The sequence below is a fragment of the Canis lupus genome, chromosome 16 (genome assembly GCF_048164855.1).
Source record: "Canis lupus baileyi chromosome 16, mCanLup2.hap1, whole genome shotgun sequence".
NCBI classification, from domain to species: domain Eukaryota; kingdom Metazoa; phylum Chordata; class Mammalia; order Carnivora; family Canidae; genus Canis; species Canis lupus.
This window is the reverse complement of record NC_132853.1, coordinates 2,588,342-2,609,395: the sequence shown is the minus strand read 5'-3', so window position 1 is coordinate 2,609,395 and position 21,054 is coordinate 2,588,342. Positions and strand designations below refer to the sequence as shown.

General features: G+C 58.0%; 1 protein-coding gene and 1 long non-coding RNA gene across 4 annotated transcripts in view; one reads left to right on the top strand and one right to left on the bottom strand.

The window, feature by feature from the left end:
- The window catches only part of NR5A1 (nuclear receptor subfamily 5 group A member 1), a 24,939-nt gene extending 7,078 nt beyond the window's left edge, over positions 1-17,861 (top strand). For all 3 annotated transcript variants that reach the window (XM_072777876.1, XM_072777877.1, XM_072777878.1), the window contains 3 exons: positions 6,721-6,840; positions 8,468-8,615; positions 16,142-17,861. In XM_072777876.1, the coding sequence (XP_072633977.1) occupies positions 6,721-6,840; positions 8,468-8,615; positions 16,142-16,389 (516 nt within the window). In that variant the 3' untranslated portion in view covers positions 16,390-17,861. The remainder of the gene's footprint in view (positions 1-6,720; positions 6,841-8,467; positions 8,616-16,141) is intronic.
- LOC140605709 (uncharacterized) lies at positions 8,455-21,054 on the bottom strand. The gene is made up of 9 exons (XR_012008274.1): positions 20,553-21,054; positions 20,200-20,288; positions 18,761-18,906; positions 18,304-18,501; positions 18,089-18,217; positions 13,894-15,713; positions 11,145-13,243; positions 10,584-10,793; positions 8,455-10,242 (listed from the first exon to the last, which is right to left on the bottom strand). It is a non-coding gene; the product is annotated as an uncharacterized lncRNA (long non-coding RNA).

Here is a 21,054-nt window from a genome sequence, read left to right as displayed (position 1 = left end):
GGGCGGGGAGTATCTTCCTATCTGAGAGTTGGGAATGCTTGTGGACGTTTTCCTCCCCACCTACGGGGAAAGGTCTTGCTGTCTCTCTGCAGCTCTTGTGCTTGATGGTTGCTCTCACGTGTGTGTGTCCGTGTGTCTGTGTGGGCAGTGGGGGCTGGGTGAGCGATTGTGGGCCCTGTTACTGATCTTCCCAAAGGAGGCAGTCTTCCTTTTTCCCAAGGCTTTCCTTCCCCTGGGTCAAAGTACCTGCAGCCAAAGTAAGCAAGAAAGCAGCAGGAGAAACAGGCCAGATAGGGAAGAGGTTCCCAGGCATCCTGCCTGGTGGGCCCAAGGCCTGGAAGCTGCCCCCCTAAGGCCCTGGCTCCTTGTTGCCTCTGGCAACCTCTGAGGCACCCTCGAGCCCGGGCAAGCCCCAGCCCTGGTTGGCTTGGGCATAGATGGTCTTTAGTCCAGGCTGGTGGGTGTTTGGCTTTCCCAGGCCAGCCTCCCTGGCTATTCCAGGGCTGGATATAAACAGCAGAGCCTGTTGCCCTCCCTGCTGGGGCCACTGCAGCCTTGAGCAGCATTGTCAGTGCTGACGCCTGGGCTTCCTCCAGGGGCATGTGGCCGGATGGGCCGGGGGCACTGCCCGCCTGGGCTGGGCACAGGGCAGGACAAGATAGGAGGTGGTCATCACAGGGCAGGGGGTCTGGGTTACCCTGGGAGTCAAGAATTGGTGGTGATGATTCCTGCCTCCGCCACATAGGGTCTGAGGATGGGGGCCATGTATTTGCCACAGGATGGGACTTCTCACCCTTGCCCCCTCTCTAGGCCAACCAACCTCATGGTTGGGACAAGAGGCAGGGCCTTGAACAATCCCATCTGCCTTTTAATCCTGGCTGGAGGCCCTGGTTGGGGATGAGGACCCCAGGACCCTTGGGTTGGTTGCCAGCTTCCCCTCCAGACTTCCCATGAGCCCCCCTGTGTTGGGGGGAGGAGGAGCAGAGCATTCCTGGCTTTCCAGAACCCTGGATCCAGGGGCAGGGCACTTCCTCTGGCCGCCTTCCTAGTCTCTTGGGGTTTTTCACGCAGGATGGGAAGGGCTTTTGTCCCAGCTTTGCTGAGTGTTTTTTCCTGCTTCTGGCTTCTCTGTGGTCCAAACCTTCCTGCTTCCCCTTCCCAGAACCTCTGAGTCGAGCCCAGGAATATGAACCATGGTTACCATTCTCTGTAAAGGAGCCTTGCAGATAAGTACCAGCCCAGCCTTTAGAGGGCCTCCTAATGAGCCATGTGGAACTTCTTTCTTGTTGGTCTAACAAGCAAGCCCTGGCTAGTGTCTGTTTGCAAAGCCAGAAGTGGGAAAGCAGGAAAGTGGGAGTAGTGCTGAGTGACCCTCTTTTCCCTTTTGGTAGCCATTCACCCCCCTACTTCCAGGCAGAAGTGGGGGGTTCTCTCACTCCGAGAGCTCGGCATTTTGCTGGGCAGTGGGAATATTGAGATGAATTGGACCCAGGATGTAGCCAGGCTATCAGAAGAAACAGATAGGCATGCAGATGACGCCAATGCAGGCTGCCCGGGGCTCTGAGAGCAATGGAAGGGGACCAGTGGGGGCCAGGCAGGAGTGCAAAAGTCTCCATCTAAGGAAATCAGAGGCTTTTTTGATCTCTCTCTTGCCAGAAAGCAGTCTGGGAAGGTTAAAGACATGCCAGTAAGGGAGAACAGCATAGAATAAGGCCTAGAAGTGTGAAAAGGTGTCATGTGTCAGGGAGTTTCGGGTGTTTCTCTGTGTCCAGAGAGGGTCCTCTGGTGGTATGTGATGCACAGCCTGCCAGGGCTGGCTGGGGCCCGACATCCTGGGGCAGGGAGGGCTCCTACCACACAGCCTTAGCTCTCCCTAGAGGCCACTCAGCCCCTGGTGATGCTGATGACATCTCGCTTACCCAGGGGAAGGCCTGGGGTCTTTGCTAAGCTGCTGGGGATGCTGCCAGCCTGGGGTTCTCCTCCTCTGTTCTCTCTTCCGGCTGAGATGTCCCTCTGTCTCTATTTTTCATCTCACGCAGTCTTGGTGTGTTGGATCTGACAGTGGCACAGAAGTCCGTGACAGAGACCAGAATTGGAGAAGCTTGTATTCAAGTTCCAGCTCTGTCTCGGCTCTGCCACTTGCCATGAATGGGACTCTGGGCAAGTGACTCCTCTGGGCTGGAGTTTCCTTATCTATAAAAGAAGAGGAGTTGAAATAACGTCCACTTCGTAGGGCTGTTGTAAGGATTCGCAAGCCAGGACAGGTAAAGAGCTTCACACAGGGCACAGCACACAGGAGTGTCTGGTAGGCTGGAGCCGTGGCCTTTCCCTCCTGTCCTCTCTGCTGCTGCACCCCTGTAATCATTACTTGCAGGTGGTACTAAGGCCTGGCCCAGAGAAGTGAGAAAGGATAGACCATAGCCATGCTCCCCTGAGCACTAGCACTCCAGGAGAAGACGGGTGGCCACCTTGCCCAGGACTTATAAAGCAACTTGTACCCGCAGCAAGGTAGCAGAAACACCTGTCCCCGCTGCTTGGTGGAGGGCAGTGTGTCAGCCCAGGCAGTCAGCCTTTCTGAACAGTTCCCAGGAAGGGCAGGCTGGGAGGACACCAGATAGGAATCAAGGAGGGGGAGGTGAGGTCCAGGAGTGCCTAATGACCCATCTTGACATTACTTCACCCTCAGCATCCAACTTGGAGGCCCCCGGTTGGCAACAGATTTAACTGCTCAGATCTATGGTTTCATTTAAACAGCAGTAACTCTGTCAGGCCCGGGCTGACAAACGAGGGCCTGCCAACCACTCGGCCAGGGGAGCACCTTGGCCGGCCTGTGGCATGTCAACCACTGGAGAATTACAGAGCCCGCTGGCCTTCGGCTGCCAGACCGATCAGACCCCAGGGGGCTCCAGAGGGGGCCCTGTTGGGAGGGAGGTCAGCTCGGCACCCATAAATACCCCTCCTCCCGGGCAGGCTGCAAAGTGTCAAGGCTCCGGGAAGATTTATGGCAGCCCAGCAGGAGGGGTGGGCGGCTGGTGGGCTGCGCAGACAGGCCAGGCCAATGAGGGACCCCAGGGCTGGGGCTGCAAATGTCCTTGTTCCCCAGGTGCCAGGGAGGTCTGAGGGCAGAGGAGGAACCTTTGCTTAGGGAGAAAGCTAAGGAAGGTGAACACCACCCTCTTTGGTTAAGTGAGCCTCTTAGCCACCTGCTTTCCTGTGGAGAGGGGCTGGCAGCTAGGGCCTTCTGGTTTTCTTTGAAATAAAAAGAGGGTACGTGTGCGTATGCTTGTGTGTGTGCAGGCCGCGCATCCATGCACACACGTGCACTCGTCTCTGTGGGAGGTGTTTTGGAGTTTGGTGTCTTTATGTGTCCATCTGTCCATCTAGAGGAAGAGCAAGTGAAAAGTCTGTTTGGCTGGGGATAGATGGGAACCCCAGCCGGGGCAGGAGAGCCAACCATGGGTCCCAAGAGCCCTTCACAACCGACACCCCTGCGATCGCTCATATGTCTTCTCTAACCAAAGGAGGGAGCATTTATTTGTCCAATTTCTTAGGACAGAAAATCAGGGCAGGGGACGATATGTGGCTGAGTCGGGACTCAAACGGAGGGCACAGGGCACCAAGGCTTAGCCAACATCGCATCTCTCTGCCCTGCCGACCCTATCAGCCCCGTGGGCAGGGCTGCCCCCACCCCTGGGGTCTGAGGTCTGGGTACAGAGTCTGCTCCCAGGGCTTGGCCAGCTGGGTCACTGTGACCCCTCTTGCTTTCTACCCGAAGCTCAGCCTGCTTATCTCCTAATTCTCCGTCTTATCTCTCACTCTTCCACCTCCCCAGCACCCTGTTCCTTCAGCCAGGCCCAAGAGCCCCAGCCCTGCATGTCCTCCCGCCTGCTCTGCCTCCATCTGGGTCGCCCAGGGTGGGCCAGTTGACTCCCGGCAGACACCTTCTTCTTGGGCCTTAGGACTTCCTGGGGACTCTGGGGCAGAGCCCAGCTCCCTGTGGTTACCTTAGGAAGCCTCTGTCTCCGTATGTGTAACGTGGGCAGAATGTTGACCGGACAGGGGTGAGGAGGCCAGGGCTTGCTGAGAATGGGCCAAGTTGCGACCACTGGCCGGGCCTGGCCTTTCTCCTCAGAAACTAGGGGGGGAGGCCTCCTGCCAGTGGTTCTTTGGGGGTTGGCCACTTCCTGAGGAGAGATGGGAGAGATGTCTGTGATTCAGCCTTGCCCAGGTCCCAGTGTCTCTGGGCACCAATCCAGGGCTAGCTGTGGCTGAGTCCAGGGCCCCTAGCTGGGCTTCTCACTCTGCCAGTGTGGGCGCTCGAAGAAGCACTTCCTGACACAGAATGAGGTGAACAAGGGAAGATGGGAAGCTGGCAACTCAAAGCAGAACAGAGACAGGCCCTCCCTCTTGTTCTCAGCCGCGCAGGCCTTGGAAACAGTGGGCAGGGGAGGACTGAGGGAGGCCTGACTGTGTGTCCAGCTGCTCACTTGTTCACTCCTTCAGCCGGCCTGAGGCCAGGCCCAGGCTACTCCAGCGTGGGGGCACAGGGAAGGAGGGGGGCAGGCCCCAGGCTGCCCCCCAGGGTTGGGGGAGGCACAGGAAGGAGGAAGAGGCTTCTAACCCCAAGAAGAGAGAGCTATTCCGTGGGCATTGCCAGTTCCCCTCAGGCCAGAGGCTGCCTGGATCTCTCTGGCCCTTGGGGTTGGGGATCATTCCTAGGCTCTCTGTGCCTGTCTTGGGAGCTGATATCTGTTCATCAGTTGCTCACTGACCCCCCTCCTCCGGGAGCCCAGAGATGAACTGGACATCAGCCCTGCCTTCTCAGACCCCATATTTATTAGGGAAGACAGAGGCACAAATGGGTGCCATTAGATGGTGCAGGTGCCATATCCAGAGTATGGTGAGGGCACTGTGGAAGGAGGAGGGGTTGGGGAGAGCTTCTTGGGGGAGGTAACGGGCATGCCATGAATTCCTGGGTGGCCAGAGAGGGTCCTCTTCCATCCCTGGTGGTTTAGAGCATGGATCTGGAACCAGACAGAGCAGTGTGACCTTGAGCAAGTTACCTGACTATCCTGGGTGTCTTCTCTCCATAGACTGGGAATAACAGCCGTACTGTGGAGCTGCAGTGCAACAACTAGTAGTTATCATAGTTTGAATTTATCACGGGGCAGGGCCCGGGAAGGTGCCCAGGAAATGCCTGCTGTGTAGACGGTGGCCTGCTAATGAGCCGCAGACACTGAGAGGGGCTGGTGTCTGTATCACGTCTCCCTAAGATGATCTGCAGTGCCCCGTGTGGTTCTGAACGCCTGGGAGAGCGCAGTATTTGCCACCATAGAGGGTTGTGGACTGAGAAGGCCAGCTGTGCCTCTGGCCTGGCTCTACCTCTTTGTGATCCCAGGAGAGTCCTTCACTTTCTCTGGGCAGTAGATTTTCATTTAAAAAATAGCAGTTTAAAAAAAAAAAATAGCAGTTTGGGCCAGGGGCATGATCCCTGAGGGCCGTTTAGGCTCTGGCATCCCATGGTCCTGAGTCCCACTCACCATTGTCACGAGTGTCCATTCTTGCCATGCTAGTGACCCTCCAGGGTGGAAGGACACCCCACACAGAGGCAGTCCCTGTCCTTGCACTGGGTGCCCTGACTACAGCCTGGGTATTCAGAACCCGCCTCTTTCTTTGTTTTGTTTCTGCTTCAGACGAACCATTGCCAGCCACCTGCTCATTCTGGGTTGGACCACAGGCCAGGAGGGCCCTCCTTTCTTTCCATGAGCCTGAAAGCTCTGTATAAGGCCCAGGGGAAGCCCTGTGTTTGCTCTTCATGACTTGTTTTTTGAGCTATTGAGGCTGCTGGAGATGTGACTACAGGCCAAATGAGCATAAGATTAAAATTAATAATAATCTTCCCTCACATTTAATTTTTTTTTTTTTTTTTTTTTTTTATGATAGTTACAGAGAGAGAGAGAGAGGCAGAGACACAGGCAGAGGGAGAAGCAGGCTCCACGCACCGGGAGCCCGATGTGGGATTCGATCCCGGGTCTCCAGGATCGCGGCCTGGGCCAAAGGCAGGCGCCAAACCGCTGCGCCACCCAGGGATCCCTCTTCCCTCACATTTAAAGGAGTTCTTCACAAACTACTTCCATGAACATTATCCACTAATATTTATCAAGTGCTCAGTATGTGCCAAACCCCCTTCTGATGCTTTGCCCCCTCCACAGAGGAGAAAACCGAGGCTCAGAAGGCTTTAGAAATTGCTTCAGGTCACACAGCTTGTCGGAGGAGAGCGAGGGCCCGAAGCCAAGCCTGGCTGAGTTCTGAGCACTTCCACTGGATCTTTTCTTTCTATCTATCTATTTATTTACTTGATCTCTGCTACACTTTGACAAAGTAGGCAGATAGGCAAAAAGGGCATCAAGAGGTGAAGTGGTGGGATCCCTGGGTGGCGCAGCGGTTTGGCGCCTGCCTTTGGCCCAGGGCGCGATCCTGGAGACCCGGGATCGAATCCCACGTCGGGCTCCCGGTGCGTGGAGCCTGCTTCTCCCTCTGCCTGTGTCTCTGCCTCTCTCTCTCTCTCTCTCTCTCTCTGTGCCTATCATAAATTAAAAAAAACAAAAGGAGGTGAAGTGGCTTGCTCAGGTCACATATCCAAGTGAGCCTCTGAATCGTGAGTTGGGAGAGGGACGGACCTGGCTGGATCCCGGACCCACACATGCCTCTTCCCTCCAGGTGGCTGACCAGATGACACTGCTGCAGAACTGCTGGAGTGAGCTGCTGGTGTTTGACCACATCTACCGCCAGATCCAACATGGCAAGGATGGCAGCATCCTGCTGGTCACCGGGCAGGAGGTGACCAGACCCTATTGTGCCCTGTGCCTTGTCCTAAAGCATATTTCCAGAATTCTGAGCCCAGAATTGGGGGCTGGCTCAGCCCTTCCTCAATTGCCTGACCTCCCTCTGACCAGCTGAGTTCCTGGCCTTGACAGGAACCAGCCCCTGGGAAGCAGCTTAGGGATGTGGGGAGGGTCAGTGAGGCTCTTGAAGAAGGTGGGGGGTCTTGAAAGAACAAATAGGAGTTGGTCAGGTAGTAAAAGGTAGTAAAAGGGGGGGGGGCAGTTCCACCCCACCAGAGCAGAGGGGACAACATGGGTGAAGGTGCACAGGGTGTTTAGGACAGCACCAGGGGCTGCTGGTACATGGGCACTACTAATATGTAGATTTGGGGGGCCAGGAGCCCTGTGAGGTAAGAAGGAAGGCTGGAGGTAGGCCCTAAATCCTGAATGAATAAAGGAGCAAGTGAAGGAATTTGCACCCCCCAGCAGGGAATTTGGGGCACTAGGATACGAGCTGGGAACTCCTGGGATCAAGCAGGGAGCAACAGTAGCTTTAAGTGAGGAAAGGCTCACTCAGGTTGTACTTGAGGAAGCACACCATGGGGGCAAAATGGGGGGTGAAGAAGTCAAGGCCACGGTGGAATGCTGGGAACCTGGGAGAAGGACCCCCAACTGGTGGGAGGAGGTGTGGGAGACATGGAGGGGAGGAGGGAGAAAAAGAAGAGGCTGATGCCAGGGTCGAGGCTGGTGGAAGGAGCATCGCTCCCAAGGGGGAGTCACGAGGAAGAGTGGTTGGCAGGCCCTGTGGGGGTGGAGGTTGGAGGCCGAGGCCCTGCTCCCCATCCCGTCTCCAACCCGGGCCCTTGGTCCTCATGCTCAGTTCTTATCTTGGGGGTCTCAGGACATCCAGGGCAGGGGACTGCTGGTCTCCAGGGTGTGACTTGGAGACCACCTGTGAATGCAGATAGGAGAGCCTGAGGTATGAAAGCGTGTTGGTATTGGCCTATGTCATCACGCAGGCTGGAGTCTCCGAGACCATGGGGATGTCCTGTGTGTGTGTGTGTGTGTGTGTGCATGTGCATACCTGTATTTTATTGTACAGATATCTCCACACATTGTAAGTGTGTGGTGGTGAGATCTCCCTGCCACCTTGTGTGGGAACTCATACATGGGTGCCTGTCCCATTACCTTGTGATATGACCATATGAGGGCGTGTGTGTACGTACGTTCACGTTATGAAATGGGTGGACTGCCCTATGAGTGTGTGTGAATGTGAGCCGAGGTGTGACCGCATCCTCAGTCTGAGTGTCCACGTGTGGGTGTGTGGGGACCTGGGCAGTCATGTGGCTGTGTCCATGTATGTCCAGGCACACCTGCCCCGACCCTGCTCCACAACACCCAGCATGACGTGGTGTTTGCTCCCTGTACCACACAAAATGCAAAAGCCACTTGTACCACCGAGCATAAGGAGCTCTGAGCATGTGGGGCCCATGCTGTGGGGTTTGGAGGGTTTCTGGGGTGTGAGGAGATGCTGCCCCCATCTGGCGCAGCTCCAAGGATGGGCACCCCAACCCCCAGCCCCTGACCCCCCCACTCCGGGCCCTCTGCTGGGTGCTCCCTGACCCTGACATCCGCCTGTGCAGGTGGAGATGAGCACGGTGGCGGCCCAGGCGGGCTCCCTGCTGCACAGCCTGGTCCTGCGGGCGCAGGAGCTGGTGCTGCAGCTGCACGCTCTGCAGCTGGACCGCCAGGAGTTTGTCTGCCTCAAATTCCTCATCCTCTTCAGCCTCGGTGAGTGGGCCTGGCCCGGCCTGGGGCGGCGAGGGGGCAAGGTGGGTGGCGGGCCCGGCACCCAGAGGCTGACGTGAGGTTCTGCCCTAGGGTGGGGGCTTTGGTGGCGCAGGGACCCCTCCTACGATGAGTAAGGGTCTAAAGGGACCTGGCCCAGGCCTGGCTCTTCAAATGGAAGCTGTTTCCTCTCGGGGCCTCAGTTTCTCGGTTTGGGAGTACAGACGACCAAGACAGTGCCTAAGATTTGCCCTTTGTGGGACAAGGACTCCTGATAATTTGGTCAATTCCTGGCTGGAAGCCCTAAAAGAGCGCCCAGGCCACCTCTAGACAGACACCTGTGGGGTTTCAGGCTCTCTGTTCCCTGGCTCCTATCCTGGGGGCCCTGTTTTCCCGGTTCCCTGCTTGAGGAGATGGTGGGGGGGTGGCCCAGAACCTTTACCCATTCATTTGTTCACTCACTCATGTATTCACTCTACAACCTCTTACTGAGCATCTGTGCTCTGCAAGGCCCTAGAGACACAAGGCAAACAGGATAAGTCCCACACCTGGATTGTCATGGAGCTGACCTTCTCTCAGGAGAAAGACAAGCATGATGTCATTAGTCGGCTATAGAGATGGATGAAATGATTACCGACACGCATGGCCTAGAATCCTGTGATGAGTGCTAAAGAGGAAAGTAACCCAGGGAGGTGGCAGCCCCCGAGCCGGGGGTCTCCCTCTCATTGCCCTCCTGACCCCGCAGCCTCCACCCTCCTCGGGGCTCTCCCCGGCCGGCCTCCTGTCCTCCCTCACCTAGCAAGCCACCTCCGGTGCCTCCTGGCTGTGTCCAGCAACGCTGTGAACACAGACGAGCCCCTGCTGTCAGGTGGCTCCCAGCCCAGTAGAGGCCTTCATCAGGGGCGGGGACAGAGAGATGGGGAACCCAGAGTGGGGAGCAAGGGCTCTGCCTGGAAGGCTTCCTGGAAGAGGGAATTTTGAATGGGGTCTTGGAAGAGGAGTAGGAGTTTGCGGGAGGGATATATCTTCCAGCAGAAGTGTGGATGGGATGGAAGGTCAGAACAGGGGGCAGGATTCAGATGTCATCTTGGTGGCTGCTGACATCATAGCCCCAGTCTGGCAAGGGAGTGCCTGCCCAAGGGTGGGGAGAGCTGGGCAGAGAGGGGTAACTGATGAAGTGTGGCTTGTGGGAAGCCCAGTCCTCGGGCTATGGCCACAGGGGCTGGTCTCCTGACTCTGGCCCCGCAGGCTGGTAGCTGGAGGGCTTCTGTGCAAGGCTGCAGGGCTTGGTAGGGGACAACCATGGTGCGGGGCGGGGACAGAATCCAGGGCAGCCAGTTAGGAGCGGTGGCCTGGAGCCTGTGGAGGGGCCTCGGGGGCCCGGGCCAGGCTGGCTGCAGCTGGGGGAGATGCCGTTCCTTCTGGCCTCTGGTGGCTCCCCTGGTCTTTGTGAGCTGCCAAGCTCTGGGAACTGGCTTTGGCCAGTGGTTGTGTGCGGTTTGGGGTGTGGAGACTCCAGGAGTTCTGTGAATCTTTGTGCCTTTGCGTCGGTGCCTTTGTTTTCACGCACGTGCAGGCTATGAACTCTCATGGGCTGGCGGCTTCTTACACATCGTGTTGTATAAAGGATCTGTAATCGGAGAGTTAGAGGAGATTTGGAGATAGGAGAGATTTGGAGCGCGTATAGAATTAGGAGTGTGGTGTCTGTGGTGGTCTGGGTGATGTGTGAAGCAATAGTTCTTGACCCGACCACCATCAAGAGGCCTTCAGGAGGTCTAGAGGAGGGGTGGGTGGATGGTGGGCTGCCAGCCACCAGTCTTCTTGGCCAGGCCTCCCTGTGAAGCGGGTGCCAGGTCTTGGCTTTCCAGACCCCCCTAGGGCCCGAGGCATACCCCTGCAGCCCCCGCCTCTCTTCCCAACAGGGTCCCGGGTGCTGGGGACTGCCAGGGTCAGCACACCTCTGGCCCTCACCAGGCCATAAATCCAGGGCTCCTCCTTGTATGGAGTGTAAGGACGGCAAAGCAGAGCCCGGCCCTCTTCTCCCGGTCTGGCCAGGGTGAGTGGCCACGCTCAAAAGCCTGAGTGCCGGCCCCTCCTTCTCACTAGTCTTCATTATGTTCTCCAGAGTGGGCAGCTGGGGGCCTGAGGCAGGGGCTATCTCCAGTGCTTGGCTGGCATAGGCTGGAGGGTGGGATGCAGGAGGGAGAGTGAGCATGTATGTATGCATGTGTGTACACCTGCGAGGCAGGGCGGAACAGTAGTCAGGAATGCGGACTAGGGATGGACCACCTGGATTCTAAATCTGGACTGTGTGTCCTAGAGCAAGTCCCTCCCCTCTCTCCAAGAGCCTCTATTTTCCCATCTGGAAGATGATCATCAAAATAATCCTTAGTTTGCTATGAGGATTTCATGAGGGAATCCCCCCGGTGTCAGTGTGGGGCCTGGCCTCTTGGAATGTACATCGGTATTGTTTTCCTTCTAACCCTCATTACGATCAGTGAGCAAATGAATGAATGAAGTGAATGAATGAACCTGTCAGTCTCCATGTCTATGGCTGCTGTGTCTGGCACAGTGCCTTGTCACAGGGCTGTGGGTCTGGCTGAGGTGGGTGGGGGAGCGCCCAGCCAGCAGGTCAGAAACTAACTCTAGTGAGGCTGAGTCCACGAGGGGAGGAGGAGAGGGCCCGGTGCCTGGGCCTGCCTGAGCTCCTGGGAGAACAGTAGGGGAGGATGCCAGGTGAGCCAAATAGGCTGTTGGCGGACAGGTTCCAGGTTCTAGGTTCCAGGTTCCAGGTTCCGAGTTCCAGGAGGAGCCTGAGCAGTCCAGTGTGATCAGGGTTGGGCCAAAGGAAAGAAACCACCCACACCTCAGATATCAAGGAAGGCTTCTTGGAGAAGGACTGGGCTGAGCTGGGCCTTGCAGTCCGAGTAGGAGTGTTCTAGGTGAAACAAAGCGAGCAGCAGCGAAGGGGTGTGCGAAGGGATGGGGAATCCTGGAAGTTCGGTGTGGTTGTGGGGCAGGGAGTAGGTGGACGGGTGCTGGGAGGTAGGCAGGCAGGGACTGAGCTGTAAGGCCTCAAATGCCAGGCCAAGGACCTTGACCCTTCCCTTGGGAAGGCTTTTCAACTGGAGTAACATGATCGAATTTGCATTCTAGCAAGGTCCTCCCAGCGGCAGCATGAGAGAAGGATGGCAGGCGGCAGGCGGCAGGCGGCAGCCCAGAGTCCTGGGGCTGGAGTGAAGTGGACAAGTTTGGGCGAGATGAAGGGGAAGAGCTGCCCAGAGTCTGGAAGGTGGCAGGGGAGAGCCTCTCCCATGTTCCCCAGCCCGAGGGCCCAGGGATAGGTCCCCGAGGGACCTGGAGCCAGAGAGGGATGGCCACTTGCCCTTAGACCTCCAGCCGCCGGCGCCCTGGCCATCACCCTAGGGGCACCTCCCTGGGCCAGGCCGCTGGATCTCCTGTGACAGCCGCCTCCCCACTGCACCCCACCCCATTGCCCGCAGCCCCCTCAGCGCCTCCTTCCCGCCTGCCTCCGCAGAAGGATGCCATTTGGCGTCTAAATAGCCGTCTCCGGCAGGCGTGGAGGCAGGTAAGGAGGTTTAATTAAAATTAGTGCCTCTCTCCTGGCAATCGCGGTGTTTATGAAGATGGGCCCGGCTGGCATTGTTCCGCCGAGGACTTAATCGAAGCTTAATGGATTGACCTAACATTCGATTTCCTGACTCCCATTGAGGCTGCCGCCGTAGCATTCCCTTAAGCGTTTGCAATTTACCCACTGCTCCGCGCCAACAAAAGGCGGCCTGAATAGCAGCCCCACTCGAGGGGCCATTGTGCGCGGGGGCGCCTGCCTGAGTCACCGCTATTGGGACAACATTCTTTATGCCTCGCTGGAATGAAAGGATTATTCAAATATTCAATTAAACCGTGAAAAGGGGGCTTTTCTGAGAACCTGGGGGCCCCCAGCTCCGCAGCGCTGGCAGGCTGCTCTCCGAGGCGGGGGTGCCATCTCCAGCCCTCTCCCGCCTCCCCCCTCCAGGACTGCTGGAGCTGAGCGGGCTGGGGGTGGGGGGCACTCCAGGCTTTTCTCCCCGGTGCCCGTCTCCGAGCTGCGGCGTCCAGGGGCCCAGGGCTGGGTGCGCAGATTAGGTCCGGCTCTCGGGCGCCCGTGAGGGTGGAGATGCATTCGCCCCTGTATTGCGGATGACAGTAAAGGGCTCAGGGGAAGGGCCTTGCCCAGGATCACCCAGTTGGTGGTGGAGCTGGGATTCGAACCCCTGGCATTTGAAGGGAGAACCGCCGGGTTTGTATGACCCCCTGCTCCTGCGTCCAATGAAGAAAGGCCTGGTGAGCAGTGGGATGTTGGCTCTGTTACACCTGTTACCCCACAATATCTTCACGACGGTCCCCGTAGAGGGGGTGCGGGTAGGCAGGAAAAGGAGCACAACTTGACAGTGGTCTCCTCCAGGGTAAGGAGGAAGAGGAGTCTGAAGCCCAGAGTAGCCTCAGAAACCTAGGCTCCCAGCGGGGGGCCCTGGGGCAGGACCCCTGGATTGGAAGAAACGAAGTTTTCACGTCCTGGCTCTCGGAATCCATGTCCAAGCTTGACCCGTCGGGCTTTGGAGCCAGGAGACCTGGGGTTGAATCGAGACTCTGTCATCTGTTGGGTGTCCTCGGCACACCCCACTGTCTCCGCGCTCAGGGGCGCCCTTTCCTCCCTGCTTGGGTGTCTGTGGGCATTAGCCGAGCGAGCGCCCGGTGCCCGGCGGGTGCCTGGGAGACGGGGAGCACTTGTGTTACAGTCACTGGGGCTCACCGCTCGGTGCTGCTTCTCCCAGGCCTGTAGCCCACCACGCAGGGACGCTGGGGGGCTCGTCTGCAGAGAGCGCGGCCCTGAGAGCTGTCCTTGTGCCGCACCCACCCCCTGAACTCCACCCCATTGTCCCTGGTACCCTGCGGTGAGGAGAACAGTAAATCCTGGTAAAGCCGAGGCTCCGGGACACTCCCACTCCTGCCTCTACTGCAGCATCCCAGCCCAACCTCCTCCCCCGCCAGCTCTTTCCTCTGGGCCCCCTTACTGCTGTGTGGCCTTCAGCGGAGCCCTGTCCTTCTCTGGACCCCCAGCCTCCTACTGTGAATTGTTGGAAGACAGTGTCAGGAGCATTGCCCAGCCTGGGGTGGGTGGGGGAGGAGGTGGGGATGGGCAAGTGGGGGTGGGAGGTGAAGGTAGACAGGACCTTATGGGATGAAAAGAGGTTGGGACGGGGATGGGGCCCGTAGTCACCTCCTGTGCCTAGGAGTTCAGCTTCGGAGAGAGTGGGGCCTTCCCCATGACCTTTGAGTGTGTCTGGAGTAGTCCAGGCTAAGGAGGAAGGCTGCAATGTACCGTTGAACAGGTTGTTCACTGCACAAGGGACTGAAATCCAGCTTGAATAGGGGCTGAAATCCAGCTTGAATGCCTCTTGCCATACTCTCTCTGTGGACAAAGGGGAACTTCTTTTTAATTGGCATGAAGGTGTCTTATGGGCAAATGATGATCTTGGGGAGGTGAGGAAAAAAATAACCCTGACTCCCTTATTGAAGGGAGGTTGAGGGGGCCTGCGAGGGGGATGCTGTGTGGAGGACTGGGGCCAGATCCTGCCATACGCCTTGGGACCAGCTCGGGTTTCCCTAAATCCAACTTTGGACAACACAGGCCTCAGCAGGCGCACTGGGGGCGGCTGGGGATCAGGGTTGCCAGGAGCATCAAGCCCTCCTGGCGCAGGGGGTGTTAAGAGGGATTAGAAGGGCCAAGGACTGCACATGCTAGGCTCCAGACTCCCCCGCAGCCACAGGGCTGGCTGGTGGGGATGGGGGCAGAGAGGAAGTGGATGGATGACCACTTTCCAACCCCTGGGTGTTGTATCGCAGGCCAGCCAGGCTGGATTTGGGGATGGGGTACCAATTCTGTGGATTCCTGTCGAACCTCGGCCGCTGTGCTGGGCACCAGCTAGAGGTGCTGCCCAGGAGCTGAGGGAGACCTGCCAAGCAGCGATGAGGACTAGAGTGACAAGAAATGGACCCTTTCTAGGCGCCCCTGGGTGCGAGTGCCGGCACCCAAGCTCTTACCCCTGCAAGGTGGCACGCCCCTTTCATAGAGGAAGAGCGCCTTGCAGCTCAGGAGGGGACAGAGCACAAAGCCACTGCCCCTAAATGGTGGGACTGGGATTTGAACCCCAATCAGCCTCACCCCACAGATGTTTTATTTTTGGCGTGTTCACTGGACCACCACTGGGTATGCAGGAGGCCTTGGTTATACTCCTCTGTCCCTGGCACAGTTGACCACTGGTCCACGCAGAGCTGCCTGCCCTCCTGTCCCTCCCACAGGCCACCATTTTAACTTCACTTTCAAACATGAAGGTTTAACTTGGATTCCTTGTTTGTCCCTGTTCTTACATAACACGCATGCTTCTGTGCCAGCAGTTTTAATTTATGTAGACGGCTTTGCCTTGTAGATCTCATCCTGGCTCTTCCTTTTCTGTTTTTTTTTTTTTTTCCACTTTGCTCTATGCTTTTAAAGATCTGTCCATCTGCTCTGTGTCATGTCTGCTCCATTACTTGTGTCCACCGCGTGGGACTCCCTGGGGTACACCTCCATAAATGGTGCTGCAGTGAACATCTGTGTGCCCCATGGCTCCAGGGGACAATCTCTTTGGGGTACTGGAAGGCTCTTGATTGGTTGCAGGGTAGACCAAAGGAGTGCCTGTCGGTCTCTAGAATAGGGTCACCAGCGCCTGTGCCTGGCAGTTGGGACATAGGACCTTTGTAATCACAGTGGGCCTCGTCTGGTGATGGTGCTGCTGCTGACCGCCACGGGGATGACGGCAACAGGACAAGTTTTTTGTTTTTGTTTTTTTAAGTAGGTTCCATGCCCAGCATGGAGCTCAGTGTGGGGCTTGAACTCATGACCATGAGATCAAGACCTGAGTGTTGAGAGTAGGGGTAATAATGGTGACACACTGGTCTTCTTATGTGCCAGACACTGTTCTCTGAGCACTTTCCACCTGCCAAGTCTCTGAATTCTGCCGACAGTCTGGTGACTTACATCGGGTGATCTGAACAGACCTGCAAAGGTAATAAACCACGTCACCATTGTCACCATTTTGCAGGAAATTGAGAAGCTGAATCACATGCCCAGGGACATACGTGGTGAGGTTGGCATGGTTTTGGAGACGATGGAGTTACTCATTGTGACCAGTGTGATGGTGATAGTGGCAGTAATGATGGTGACATGTGATTGTGGTTTGGTTGATGGTGGTGGAAGTGGCCACATTTGGGAGGGACACGGGGCTGTCAATCTCGGTGATTGATGCTGCTGGCAGTGTTCCTCAGCCATGGTGATGGTGCTATGGTGGCGGTGGGAGGACTGGTTGTGTTGTTGACATTGGCAGCGCCCCGCCCCTATCTTCGGTGCTTATAGGGACGTTGGCGTTGCCAGTGACCACTGATGGTGTGATGGGCTGGGGATCGTGACAGAGCTCCTCCCTTTGCAGACGTGAAGTTCCTGAATAACCACAGCCTGGTAAAAGATGCTCAGGAGAAGGCCAATGCCGCCTTGCTTGATTACACCCTGTGCCACTACCCGCATTGCGGGGACAAGTTCCAGCAGCTGCTGCTGTGCCTGGTGGAGGTGCGGGCACTGAGCATGCAGGCCAAGGAATACCTGTACCACAAGCATCTGGGCAACGAGATGCCCCGCAACAACCTGCTCATCGAGATGCTGCAAGCCAAGCAGACTTGAGCCTGGGCTGGGTGGGGCCGGGACCGGGGCCAGGGTGGGGGTTGCAGCCACCCCCAAGGCCCTCCAGATGTTTGATTTTATTATGCCGATCCAGGAGCCCCACCCTGTAAGCCCCTGCCCCTGAGCTGTCTGAAGCCCTGTGTTTGGGAAGGTGGGTGAGGGTGGACAGGGCCTGGCTGAGGGAGGGTGGCCCCACTGGCACTTGCTTGCTACTCAGAGTGCCCCAAGAAGGCGGCTGCTAACCATCCCCTCCCCCTCCCCTTGCACCCAGCTGTCTGTCCTGGAGTCTGGAGCACATATCCAGGGAGGAGGTTCGGGATTCCCTGGTGGGCCTCAATGTCCCTCAGGTCAGAAGTTGTCTCTCCCCTCTCCGGGAAACAGAAGCAGAGAGGCTGAGCGGGCATCAACTGGGGGAGGAGAGGGGGTCTCCGGAACCCCCTCCCAGAGACCAGGAGGGAAGCCCTCTGTTTTGTTAACTAGGGGTAACTGAGTTTGCAAAATTGATCATGCACTGTGGGTCCCAGAGGACACTGGGGGGAGGGTTAGGACAAAGACCTCCCCCAGCCCTTCTACCCCATCTGACTTGTGCAGGGGAGAACTCTGACATGCTATCTGAAAAGAATCTCACTGCAATCAGCTTTCTATCCCTCTCCCACCAGGGAGCTAGAACATTCTAGCCGCACCCACAGTCGGCCAGCCCAGGCTGGTAGTATCTGCAAGGCTGTAGTCAAGAGGTTTGTGGGTTTGTGGGGTTTGTTTTTTAATCTAGTAATCTAGATACTTTCTGAAAGGTGTATATGTGGGGGGAGGGGCAGGGGATGGATTTGAGGATTGAGGCTGGGACTTGGGGCTTAGCACCAGGTACAGCCCATGGTTTCTCACCAAACACCTGCATGCCAAGTACCCCAAGGGTGGTGCTGGACCATTGTTTCAATCCAGAGAAGAGTTGTTGATTACCCCTCCTTAAAGGAATAGCAGGGTGCCCTGCTGGTCTGAGAGTCTCTGTGTGTGGGAGTATGGGTGACCTTGAGGAGGGTGTATGGGGTCTCCAGATGGGGGAGATTGCTGAGAGGCCCCTCCCTCATTAGCCCGGTCCCCTTGGGTTCCTGGCTGCAAAGCTTGGAAGCTGGGTTTCAGCTCCCTGGTCTCCTCTGCCCCGTGTCCTGAAAAACACGTTCCAGGCCCAGGCACTAGGGAGGGGCCTTGGCTGTCCTTTCTCCCCTGGCCTGGGCGTTCCTGTCTCTCCTGCTTTCACGTTGCCATTACAGCTTGTGCTGAGCCTGTCCAGTTGGAGGTGACTGGGCATCCATGCCTCCTTGCCTTCCAGCACCCTGTCTCGGTCCCCACCCCTGCCCTCTGAAGTGTGTGCCCCTGCCAAGGCCAGAGGCCCATGACCCCAAAATGAGAAGTGCCCTTAAGAATCTCCCAGCCCCTGCAGCCCTAGAATAAATTTTGCAATTAGTTTCCAGCTACCTTTGCCTATGTACATTCTGGGGCCAAGGCAGAAACTCCAAGATGGGTTTGGGCCGCGGGGGGGGGGGGGGGGGGGGGGGGGGCGGTGTCTAGGGTGGGGAAATGCTGTGATTGGGATGGAGGCAACGGATAAGTTTTGGCTCAACACTTGGGGCCAGAGTGGGGCTACACCAGGTCCTGATGGGGAGCTCTTGGGTCCCACACCATCCCTGGGACCTCGCCATACCCAGGAGGCCTGGGAGATGCGTGGGTCTTCCTGGGCCTCAGCCTGAGTCCCCCCTGGCCATGCGTGTCGGTCTTGGGCCGAAGGGACAGTCGCTGTATGAGCACCTCCTGTGCGCCACGCGTCACGTTCCTGTCCCGACAACAGCCCTGTCAGGTCGGGGTTCTAATCCGGGAGAGACACTTGGCAGCCAGTGGCCTGCAGGGGCAGATTCCAACCTGGGTCGTGCTGGCCTCGGAGCCTCGGCGCTTCCCTCCTCCTGACGGCCCGGGCCGCCCGCTCGCCGGTTCTCCCGCCTCCCTCCGCCGGGTGGCAGCAGCGAGCACGGCCGATTTCTGGAGCGCGGCTTCTCGGCCCTTCGCCGGCTTGGTCTCATTTTGTCCCATCTGCTTCCCAACTGCTTCGGTAGTTGGCAGCTCCAGGTTACAGATGAGGAAACCGAGGTCCAGAGAGGTGAAGTGGCCCGTCCAAGGTCACACGCTGAGAAGCGGCATGCCAACCTCCGTGTCCCCACCCGCCCGACTAGCTCACCCCTGGGGCCAGGCCTGGTCCACTCAGGCCTTTATGCACATTAGAAAAAAGATGCCCCCCCCCCCCCCGGGGAGAAGTATCCCTAGGCACACAGCCGGGCAGTAGCTTTTATGGAAAGCAAAGTGTCCCTTTCCCTCCTGGCACCTTCAGAAGTGAAGTAGATGCTCTGGTTCCTGCCTCTGGGGAGCGTCCAGTCTCGTAGGACTCTCTCGGTCAGGTCGGTCAGGTCGTCGTCTTGTGTGAGCCTCAGGTAAGAGCCAGATAAGATGAGGAAGTGATGGATTCTGTCCCTGGGGCGACAGGAAGTCCTCTCAGCAGAGGTGTCATCCAAACTGGGTTTTGAAGGATGCCCAGGGCTTCCCCAGCTAAGACAATCGTTGGGAGCCTGTGGGCAGGTGTCTGGGGACCTGAGCCAAGTTATTTGGGCTGGGAGTAAAGCGAGTCGGTGGTGGGGAGGAAGGGCATGGGGCGGGGGGGGGGGGGGGGGGCTGGAAAGGACTCCTGGGGAGGGCGCCCTAGAGATGCCTCCTCCCGCCCTCCCGCCCTCCTGCCAGTCTGCAGTCCCTAGGGTTAGTCGGTGGGGAGGCAGGAACTCCCCGGGGCGGAGGCGAGCGGAAGGAGTCAGAGGCCGCCGAGACCAAGTGCCTGTCCCATTCAGGGCCAGCTTCGTGCCTCCCAGTGTTGCTGCGCAGCAGCAGGCAGCCGGGCTGAGTGCCTTGTTCTCTGGAACCGTGACAGTGATCCAGTGATCGGTGATCTGGTGATCCACCGCCTGCTGCTCCTTCCTGCCGCACCGCTATGTCTTCCCAGAGCAGACGGACCGTTGCTGCCTCCTCCACCCACCAAACCCGCTGTTTCCCGACTCTGCCGGGGGTCTTGGAGGCCTCACCCCCCTGTCTACAGGGCAGGTTCTGTGTGCCACCTCCCACCCCCAGTCCCCTATACATCCCTCTCTGAAGACAGCTGACATTCTTACTGTGTGCGAGGCCCAGCGACCACCACACAAGACTGCATTGACCCCTCTTGTCACCTGTGGGATTGGCCTGATGTCCCCCATGGGCTTCAGAAGGTTCGACAGCTCCCACCCCTGGAATGAAATACCCGGATCCCTGTCCTTGCATGATGGATCGGCCGCTTCCGGAGAGGGGAAGCAATACATGAGGTCCCAGAGAGAACTTGGTGCAGCTTGTGCCTTGCTCCATCTCCAGGCTTCCCATGCAGCCCCGCCCCACCTCCACTCAAGTGAGCCTCCTCCAGGGAGGCTGCTCTGATGCTCACATCCTCTGGCCCCTGCAGCATCTGAGCTAGGATGAGGTCGGCAGGACAGTGGTAGCGGCCCCTGGGCCCATCCTTCACCTGGCTTCCACCTCAAGGCCCACCCTGGTGCCAGCCTCTAACATGTCATCACCACCGATCACCTCAGCCCTGAAGCCAACTCTCCCTAAGAAGGGACCTGGACTCAGGAGTCTTGCCCCTAGCCCCTAGAATCAGTGGTGGCAGGCAGCACCCTGTCCCATAGCCAGAGTCTGAGTTGGGGTCTCCCCGCAGCATGACCCATCATACCTGGAGCCAGGCCCACCTACCCTGGTGCCTTCTCTGAGCAGTCTTGTCTGGGGGACTTCCCCTCACCGCACCAGCGGGGGAGAATATCTCTGAGCCTCAGCTTCTTCCTCTGTATAATGGGGGTGACAATAGTCATGGAGCTGAGGTGAGGACCCACAGCTCTAAGAGTCAAGGACTCAGTACCAGCCAGGTACACAGTAGGTGCTCATTAAGTGTTGGCTGCACCAACCCTGTTGATGAAACTAGGGCTGTCTTGATTCCCAGAGACTAAGGGGCAGCTTCTCTTGTCCCACCCTCCTCCCAGGGAGCCTGGCCTCCCGTCCCCCTCCCCAGGCTGGGGTGACCCCCAGGAAGGAACAGGTCACAGTGGTACCACTTATTAGGAGAGCCACCGCAGGGCTCTGAATTTCAAGGCAGCCAGGAAGGGCCAGGGGTGGAGGTGTGGGGGACAATCTTGGAAAGTTAGGGGGTGCTGAGCTGTGGGGCACAGCAGGGCTAGCACAGTTCCAAGGCAGGGGTCCCACTGGAAGTAGGCAGAGGTGGCTGGCAGACGCAGCAGGTGGTCCTACGGGGTCGTGCTGTCCCTCAGGGGGCCCCACGCAGGCAGAGCATGAAGTCCACAAGCGCTCGCTAGAAACCTGGGAGGAAGGTGTCGGGCTGAGCCAGCAGAGAGTCCTGGTGGGGGCCCTGGAAGGGACTGGAGCTGAAGCTGGGGAGCCCTGGGGGTGGGGGCTGTGGCCCGGGGCCCTAGGCCGGCTCCCCCGTCCCACTGTCTCCCTCCAGGAACAGCGGGGGGCGCCCCGCGGACTTCCCGGGCTCCCAGGGAGGGCGGCGCCGCCTCGGGAGGGAGGGACGCGGGGCCTGGGCGGGGCGGG